Below are 10,351 nucleotides of genomic sequence, written 5' to 3'. Positions count from 1 at the left end.
TGGAAAGATTGTAAAAGATTATTGCTCTCTATTATCCACATTAATCTTTTATTGACCATACGTTCCATTATTTTACTAACACAGCTTGTGAGGAATATGGGTCGGTAGCTGGTTGCCATCTGCTTGTCCTTTCCATTTTTTAAAATTGGGATTATTATTGATTCCCGCCAGGTACTTGGGAATTTCCCAGTGAACCAGACAGGTTAAGGCTTAAGGCTATTAAGGCTAGTGTATTCGTTATTTCAGCTAAGCTCTACATCTTAACAACGATAAAAACCTGCATAAATAAAAAAAGAGAATGTAATTTTTTTAATATTTATTTATTGATGTTTACAACTGTATTTACAAAAAAAACACATTAAGTAAATTTGATGTAATATAAAAACAGAGTGATACAGGCATGTAGAGAAACCACCCAGTGGTAGCACTCTAAATTATATTTTTACACTAGGTCTAGATGCCATAATCTTTTCAGGCTCCTAGGAGGATTTTTTGGAATATAAGAAGCAAGGTTAGGATGTAGATGGATGGTTAGGGAGTATATATTGATATCTTCTTCGGGCTAGATTGGTTACAAATGGAACATTAAGGTCTTTGTGGATGGTTTTATTTGTGACAAAGTAGGAAGTATTATGAATATAATTTAAACTCGAGTAAATTTTCTAAAATATGAGCTTTTTTAAAAACACATTTCATAGAAAATGTACTGAAAAATCATTAGTGCATTTAATTCGATAAATCTATATCTCAAAACCATTCGACGTACAGATGTCTGTTAGAACTCATCAATCAAAGATAGAGTAATGTAATAAGGAGTAGTTGATGACGTTTATCTTTGTAGGAACTGTAATTTTTATGATACTTGAAAAAATAACATTACAAAATGGTAATTTCTAATTCTGTTTGTTTCGGACAAAGGTTTGGATTTTGAAAAAATATATCCAGTGAACCATATAAAATATATATATTTTGCACAGTTTGCCCGAAAAACTTTACATTAATTTATTTTAGTCAATATCATAAAAACTACACCTATGAAGATAAACGTCCTAAACTGCTTTATAGTCCATTAATCTAGCTTTAATTTGAGTGCAAATAGACACATATATGTCCATAAAAAATTCGAACTCAAATTTTGATCGTAAACAGCTATATTAGCCCTTATATTATAGCAAATTTAGAAATTTACACTATTTTAAATGATGTCCTACAAGGTTTTTTAGAGTTATTCGTAGTTTATATTATATTTATAATAACATAATTAGATATCGAAATTTCGGAAAACATCATAAAAAAAAACTATTACTCCTATGAAGATAAAGGTTTTAAACTAGTTTATAGGACATTTAGGCTAGGTTTGATTTGAGTGCTAGCAGATATCTGAACGTCGATTGATTCCTTAGATATATTTTATTATAAGCCAAACGTTTCGTCCGAACTACTAGACATCACGAACTTGTGAATTTATTTTTTGGAAATATAATAAAAACTATGACTTCTATGAAGATATTCGTAATAATTTACTGTATAGTACATTAAAATAGCTTCAATTTGAATGCTAGCAAATATCTGAACGTCTATTTGTTTACTGAGTTATAGTTTTCTTAAAATTGATTAATTAACTATTTATATTGAGTACATTTTTATGAATTTTGCTTTAAAAAAAAATGTATCTCATGAACTATGTAAATAGTAATAGTAATAAGTAAGTAGTAAATAGTAAATAGCTCTTTTGGGGTGTTATTTTATAAAATATATGTCTAAAAACCATTTACATTTGGTTAATCGTTTGTCCAAATGTAAATGGTTTTTGGAAATCCTGGAATCCTCACACAAGACTGAAAAGACAGAAAACTGCACGTCGATTTCGACTATTACAGCACTTACTAGAAAAACGGTCTAAACTTCCAACACATTACAAAAGACTGATCTACATGACTGTAATAAAGCCAATCTGGACATATGGAGGTGAGCTTTGGGGCTCCACTAAACCTTCGAATTCCTCTCGTATTCAATCCTTACAATCCAAAATCCTCAATGCTCCTTACTTTGTCCCAAATAAAACCATACATAAAGACCTCAATGTTCCCTATGTAACCGATCTAGCCCGAACCAGATATCACTTCTTCCATTATAAACTCTCTAACCACTCAAACCCCCTAGTTTCTAACCTTGCATCCTCTTCCAATCCTCCGAGGCGCCTGAAAAGAAGATGGCCACGAGACTAGCTAATGTAAAATGTTAGAGTGCTACCGAGTTTCTCTACATGCCTGTAACACTCCAATTTAACATAGATCAGATTTACTAAATGTATTATAATATACAGTTGTAAATAGCAATAAATAAATATATATATAAAAAAAAACCATTCGACGTTAAGGTGCCTTAGAGCATTAAAATAAAAGCTAGTTAAATATATTATAAATTCGTTTATGTCGCTTATCTTCGTAGTAAGTAGTAAAAAAAGTTACTAAATGTTAATTTCTAGTTCGGATAAAAGTTTTAATTTTTGAAAAATATATCTCAGAAATTATAAGACGTACAGATGTCTGCCACACTCAAAACAAAGGTAATTCAAATTACTATTATATAGTTTATGATATTTGCATATGTATATAAATTTTACACATGAAAGTTTGTCGGAACAACTTTATTAATTTATTTTAGCCAATATCTTAAAAACCACTACTCCTAAGAAGATGAACCTCATGAACTACTTTATAGTACATTTAATTAGCTATAATTAGAGTGCTAATAGACATCTGTACGTCGAATGGATTTTAGGATATTGATTTCCAAAAACAAATTCTTTAACTTCTCATTTTTAGAGAGTTTTTTATGAAATGTTGCTTTCTAGAAACTATTAAACGTAAACAGCTCTATTTGGGCTCATTTTTTAAAATATTTACTTAAAATGATGTTTTATTAGGTTTATTAGTGTTTTAGGTGGTTTTAAAGATAAGATCTCCCAATGAAAAATTAATTTATGTTTTAATGTTTCTGAAACACCTGCCATTTAGTATACCCCTTACCAATAGACTCTTATACTCTAAGACTGAGGCAGACTCTTCAATCTTGACCAGAAATTATACATAGTTTTCTTTTTTTTTTATTTATTTAAGTGTTTCGACCACTAGGGGCCATTTACACTGGATTTATAAATTTAGTAGATTACAATTGACATGTTCACACAGTGAGAAAGTTACAAATTTACAATTACAATTTATATTTTTACAAAGTTACAATTAGAATTGAGGTGTTGAGTAAATTACTCTATTGAATTATGCATCCTTTTTTTTTTATTGATATTTACAACTGTATAAAAATACAACAAGTAAATTTTATCATAATGACATAATGATAATGATATGATACAGCATGTAGAGAAACTATCCAGTAGTAGAGCTCTAAAAACATTTTACAATATAAGGTCACGAGGCCATCTTCTTTTCAGGCGCCTCGGAGGATTGCCAGGAATGGAAGAGGAAGCAAGGTTAGAAACTAGTGGGTTTGGGTGGTTATGGAAGGAATGATATCGGGTTCGGGCTAGATCGGTTACATAAGGAACATAATTATGCATCCTGGAATTAGAGTTAGTGTGATCGTAGATATTAATTATTTTTGAAAAGTGAAAAAGTTTTGATATTGTTGTGGGATCTTCTCTTATCATCTCCTGTAAATCTGAAGAGAACCGGTGTGATTCGTAAGCAATACATTCAGTGAGAATGTGCCTAACGGTGAGATCGTTTCAGCAGTAGCGACACATTGGTGCATTTTCTTTTTTCATGAGATGACAGTGGGTGAGTCGAGTATGGCCTATCTGAAGACGGGTTAATACAACATCTTCTCTCTGTAGCAGATTCAAGTTTCTGGTTGGACGTTTCACTGTCTCTTGGACCAATCTTAACTAGTTGTCTCACGTGATGAACCATTCGTCTTGCCACTATTGCTATCCAATTTCTTTGATCCAATAAATAACATCTCTTTATTTATTTACGACTTGACCTGTCTTTATATCTAGTCTGCCTTTTCCCATGGTGTAAATAAGTATAGTTTTCTTTCAAGTAATAAAAATTGGGGTGATCTAATTTACTTTTTTTCCTCTTGGACTCTTATACTATAACTTTACTATTCTTTTGATATTGAAAAATTCGTTTTCTTTGCTCTTATCATTCCCATTTCTCCCTCCCCCCACTAGCTTCCTTATAGTTTTACGTACTTCGTACTACATACTTGTCTCACGTACTATTACCTGCATTACCTATCTTCAACTAAATTACCTCAAGAATATATTTCTATTTGTTGATTCTTTACCCAAATAGCTATTACTTTTAGCTCATTTATTATTATTTATTATTTATAATAACAATTATACCTCAATTTTAATTATTTATCAGCTCAGGATTATTCACTGTATAAGTTATCATGTTTGCTTATCTAACTAAATTAATAGATCTGTTCAATAACATACAGTCTGACATATCAGTTCACTACTCTGTACTATGTTGGTCAATAATTTTTGTATTTATAATGGTTTTTTTAATATTTTATTTAAGTTTTTGATAGGTTCTATACCACCACCATTTGTTTGTATCTTTTTCTTTTCTTTTTTAATCGTTTCTCTTATCTTTCTTATTTTTTCTCCTACGTTTTGGCCCTCAGAACATTATAAAGAAGACCTTTTTAATTACGTTGACCTAAATTAGATTAGACATTTTCAACTATAAACTTTTCGTTTACAGGGTATTATCTTTTATTCGTTTCATCTTTTAAATAATTATACTTTTATATCAATATTTTAATTAGAGAGTGGGGGCTTAGAGTAGCTTAACTATGACAGCAGTGCCAGTCCGATTCAGTGAGCTCCGGTTATCTTACTTTGCTCTCCTTCGCCTCCCTTCCTTTTTTTTTCTTCCGGCTCTTGTACTAGACCCTGAATGGCACATGAGGCCATTCACTTCAGTTCTAGATGTTTTATTTCTGTCAGTTGGTCGCATTGAAAGTAAAATAACTTAGCTAAAATATGAGCTCTAATAGAGCTAATTATGTTCAATAGAAGCTGAGATATAGCTTTTTAAAAAGCAACATTTCTTTATAAATGCACTGAAAAATCTGTCATCATTGAATATATTTTGAGAAATATATATCTGAATAACTATTCGACGAAGAGGTCTCTATTAGCATTCAAATTAAAGCTAGTTTGATGTACTATAAAGTAGTAATAGTAGTAGTAGTAGTAATAACAATTATATTCCTAGGAGTTGTTGTTTTTCATATTATATTTGCTAAAATAAATCGATGTAAATTTATTTGGACATATTTATATTCATTTGTGAATATTATAAAAACTACTACTCCTGCTTGATACTTGTGTTAAACTACTTTAAATTAAGTTAAATTACATTCAATTTGAGTTATGGCATCTGTACGACTTATGGGTCCTAAGATATATTTTTCAAAAATCAAACATTTTATCCGAACAACTAGAAATCATCATTTTGTGAATTTATTTTGTTGAATATCATGATTTTTATTTATTTTTTTTTAATATTTATTTATTGCTATTTTCTACTGTACATTATAATACATTTAGTAAATCTGATCTAAGTTAAATTGGAGTGTTACAGGCGTGTAGACCTATCCATAGATAGGTATAGAACTATCCATTGGTAGCACTCTAATGACAGTTTACATTAGCTGGTATCGTGGCCATCTTCTTTTCAGGTGCCTCGGAAGATTGTGAGGAATGGAAGTGGATGTAAGGTTAGAAACTAGGGGATTTGAGTGGTTAGGGAGTTTATAATGAAAGGAGTGATATCTGGTTCGGGCTAGATCGGTTACATAGGGAATTTGTGGCTAAGTAAGGAGCATTGAGGATTTTACGAAGGATTTTGGATTGTAAGGATTGAATACGAGAGTAATTCGAAGGTTTAGTAGAGCCCCAAAGATCAATTCCATGTCTAGATTGGCCTTATTACAGTCGTGTAGATCAGTCTTTTGTAATGTGTTGGAAGTTTAGATCGTTTGTCTAGTAAGTGCTGTAATAGTCGAAATCGACGTGCAGTTTCCTGCCTTTTCAGTCTTGTGTGAGGATTCCAGGTTAATCGTTTGTCCAAATGTAGTCCAAGGTAGCGGATCTGTTCGGCAGGGGTAAGAGTAACATTATTAGATGAAACTGTAGAGCAGTCAGTAGGTTTACGACGAAGGGTAAAGGTGGAATTTTCATGAAAACTAGGATTCATATGAAGATAAACGACATGAACTACTTAACAAGCTTTGATTTGAGTGCTAATAGACATCTGTACGTCCAATGGTTTTTGAGATGTAGATTTCTCAAATTTAATTCACTAACTGAAATTGTTAATTTTTTTCTTAAAATTTTGTTTTCTACCAAAAAAAAACAAAAAAACAAATCGTATCCTATACTATTGATAATTCCAGAACTAGTAGCCCTTGTCAAGGTAGGTAAATTAATAATACTCTCGAAATATAGAAATAACCCCCAAAAAAATCAATTAGAATTTTTTAAAAAAATGAGTTTGGGTGGGTGAACAACCATAATGATTCATTCTGTAGAAACAATATTACAATTTTTCTCTGCTCTGTAGTTGTTGCTACAAAGTAAACAATAGTTGTTGCTGCAAAGTAAACAATATTTGTTGCTGCAAAGTAAACAATAGTTGTTGCTGCAAAGTAAACAATAGTTGTTGCTGCAAAGTAAACAATAGTTGTTGCTGCAAAGTAAACAATAGTTGTTGCTACAAAGTAAACAATAGTTGCTGCTGCAAAGTGAACAATAGTTGTTGATACAAAGTAAACAATAGTTGTTGCTACAAAGTGAACAATAGTTGTTGCTACAAAGTGAACAATAGTTGTTGCTACAAAGTAAACAATAGTTGTTGCTGCAAAGTAAACAATAGTTGTTGCTGCAAAGTAAACAATAGTTGTTGCTGCAAAGTAAAAAATAAGAGCACACGTCTATTTTTATTTATACATTTTGGTTAACAATATATTTTTTTGCTATTTTATTTCAATAAACATTTTCATTATTTATAGTTTCTAGTGCTTTATTTCCTTCTTTATTATTTCTATAATGTGTTGAGTATGGCTCAAATTTTCATCTTCATTTCTACTCAGTCATTCTTGACATCAAAGTTGAAGTGGAATAGGTGAACTGCAGGATCTGAAATAATAAATTAGAATATTTAATATCATGAAAATACATTATATATTTAAGTTTATTATGTAAAAAACGATAATACATTTTTTTTTATTCGTATCGAGTCCACATTAATTGTTGATAATACAATACGAGTTATCAAGTATAAGACAACATATTTGTTATTTGAGGAGTGGTGTGGCTCAGTGATAAGGAGCTATTTTACAAACGCCCGAGTTCGAATCTAGCTGTGAGTGACAATTATTTATTCTGTTACTGTAGCCATGAGTCAACACGGAATTCGGGGCCCTACGGAGTCCACCTAGACTCTTAAAATGAGTAATTTTAGCATGGGAAAAATCTGGTGGTAGAACGTGATATTGAAAAAACTCATCCTTGCACAACCTTTGGTCGAGTAACAGTTCTTCCTTATAATGTATTGCACTCCTGACCCATCATGGATTGTAGAGGTTCAGATTTATTAATTATCTACTCTTTATTTAAAATTATTTTTGTTTATTAATTATCAAGTTAGCGGAAGCAGAGTTAATGCAACTAAGTCAAAGTTTTCTTAAGTTGCAATGAAAGTTTTTTTGTTTTTTTTTATGTTATCAACCCTCTCTGAGAAATCATAGAATTAACCAGGAATTTTGAGTTTTAAATATTACAAAGCATATGAAAAATTGAATTTTCAAAAATCGTTTGCATAGAACAATCACCCACTAATACAATATTATATTCAATCGAATATATAATAACTAACTAATTATAATGGTAATTATTTTTATTGTATTTATTTATTTTTATTATCATTATTATTATTTTATTTTTATATTTCTTTTTATGTACATTGTTTGATTATTTTAATTTTTTTATCCGTCTGTTTGTATATATTTAGAGAGAGATTTTATTTATTTTTATGTAATTTTTTTTAATTTATTTTATTTTAATATAAATTTGATCAGTTATGTCTATTATATATTTCCCAACAACTTTGTGGTAGATTGTAGTATCTATCGATAAATAAAGTTTTGTAATAAAGTAAATAGTAAATAAAAATAATTTAGCTATAGCGTTTTCATATATACTTACTGCCATCAATGTTTCTCGATTAACCGGATACATCCTTATAGCTGTCAGCCGAACACCATTTTTCGCTCCTACCATCATCATCTGCACTGCCTTCCCGATCTCTTTGCTTGCCTTGTACCACTGACTGCTGTAAATGGCGAACTGCAAGTCTGAGCTCTGTCTGCGAATATAACACTTTAAAAAACTATCATAATCGATATATTTTGATATTATATTATGTAATAATTCTTTACAATTTAAATTATCAAAGTATAGTTACTGACCGCCGCCTCTATGAATGAAGATCCGAAACAGTATAGGAATACTTCCACTCCTTGGAACACGAACACTTTTGACATTTTAAACATGAAAGCAGGACTCATTGTTTCTCCCTAGAAAACAAATAACGGGATAAGTAAATTGAACATAATATACGTGAAGAAAATAACTAATATAACAAAAAATAAATTGTAAAACTTTATTTTTATTTATTTATTGCTATTCACAACTGTACATTATAATACATTTAGTAAATTTCATCTCAGTTAAACTGGAGTGTTACAGGTTTGTAAAGAAACTACCCATTGGTAGCGTTCTAATGACGCTTTACATTAGCAGATCTCCTGGACATCTTTTCAGGTGCCTTGGAGGATTGTCAGGAATAGAAGAGGAAACAAGGATAGAAACTAGAGGGTTTGGATGGTTAGGGAGTTTGTAATGGAAGCAATGATATCTGGTATGCTGTAATAGTCGAAATCGACGTGCAGTTTCCTGTCTTTTCAGCCTTGTGTGAGGATTCGAAGTTAGTCGTTTGTAGGGATATAGTCCAAGGTAGCGGATCTGTTCGACAGGGGTAAGAGTAACATCATTAAAGGAGACTGTAGGGTATTCGTTAGGGGACGTCAAGTACCAAACGGTTTATCCTGTGTCTAATTGTAAAAATAATACAAAAAAAAAGTTATTTATCTAAGTGCAAATATATGTCAAAATTAGAAACTTCTTAAAACTGGCCAGAAAGGAAAATTATTATCGAAACTAAATAACAGATTTCATTTTTTGAAAATCACTTCAGTCTTAGTATAATGCAAAATTCAGATTGTGAGTTCATTATAGGATATTTAACACAAAACCTTAAATAAGAACAGAATTTGGGAAATTATTAGGAAATGAGAATCAGGAGTAAAAATAACACACAATTTAGAATACACTATATAATATAGAATATACTTACACCGATGTTTTAACATTTCTAAACTCTGTAGAACGGAAATCCGGGTTTGTAATATTATTCAGACAAATTATGAAACCGTGTTCTTTGATTGTTTAAAAAAAAACTGCAAACTTCGTAATAAATTAAAAACAGCTAAAAAGTATAAATTACTAAATCAGTGCTGTATATCTATGTCGAATTGACGTCATATATGAAGCCATCATGACGGCTAGCTTTTCCTTCTCTTGGTACTCAGATTAAAAATCTTAGATTTTAAAAATAAAATTAAAACCTTCAACACTTTCTTGAGACTGGTTAATACTGTTTAAATAAATATACTATTTTTATCCATTTTAATCTCAAAACATTTTTTATTCCTTTATAAGTACGAAGTTTCGGCCAATTCGGCCATCTTCAGGGACAATCTTTATACAATGCCAGGACCAAATCATTTCAAAAACAACTTCATGCAAGCTATTCTGCCCAGGTCACTTATATCAGTCCACAAAATACCCTGATTAGTCAAATTTTCATATAAAATTAAAAATTAAAATACTTTATCACAGTCAACTTTCATTGTTATAATGTATCACTACAATGACTTTATTAGGATTCTTCTTGAGGATGGCCGAATTGAATGAAACGTCTGACTTATAAAGAAATAAAAAATGTTTTGACACAATGGATAAAAAAAATGATTTATTTGAATAAAATTAAAAATAACATATATGATTATGAGAGATAGTTGACCGTGGATGATAAATGAGGAGAACAGGTTCGTTTTTGTTCTTTTTTTGTTTTCTTTCCCCTTTCTTTATTTTACTCTTTCCCCTTATTTTCTCCACTTTTATCCATTTTCCTTACCCGCGTTATTAGTTTTGTACAATATACTTATAATTTGCCTCTTTATC

At 30.5% G+C, this 10,351-nt stretch overlaps 1 protein-coding gene across 1 annotated transcript in view; it reads right to left on the bottom strand.

Annotated features, from left to right (window-relative positions):
- Positions 1-6,749: 6,749 nt before the first annotated feature.
- The window catches only part of LOC136795964 (odorant receptor 10-like), an 8,274-nt gene continuing 4,672 nt past the window's right edge, over positions 6,750-10,351 (bottom strand). The window contains exons 3-5 of the mRNA XM_067048215.1: positions 8,515-8,622; positions 8,252-8,407; positions 6,750-7,183 (exon numbers count right to left, since the gene is read on the bottom strand). Coding sequence (XP_066904316.1) covers positions 7,130-7,183; positions 8,252-8,407; positions 8,515-8,622 — 318 coding nt within the window. The 3' untranslated portion in view covers positions 6,750-7,129. The remainder of the gene's footprint in view (positions 7,184-8,251; positions 8,408-8,514; positions 8,623-10,351) is intronic.

Source organism: Halyomorpha halys, unplaced genomic scaffold (genome assembly GCF_000696795.3).
Source record: "Halyomorpha halys isolate HHAL.00 unplaced genomic scaffold, Hhal_1.1 Scaffold28.1, whole genome shotgun sequence".
Lineage (NCBI taxonomy): Eukaryota > Metazoa > Arthropoda > Insecta > Hemiptera > Pentatomidae > Halyomorpha > Halyomorpha halys.
This window is presented reverse-complemented; position numbering and strand designations above follow the sequence as displayed.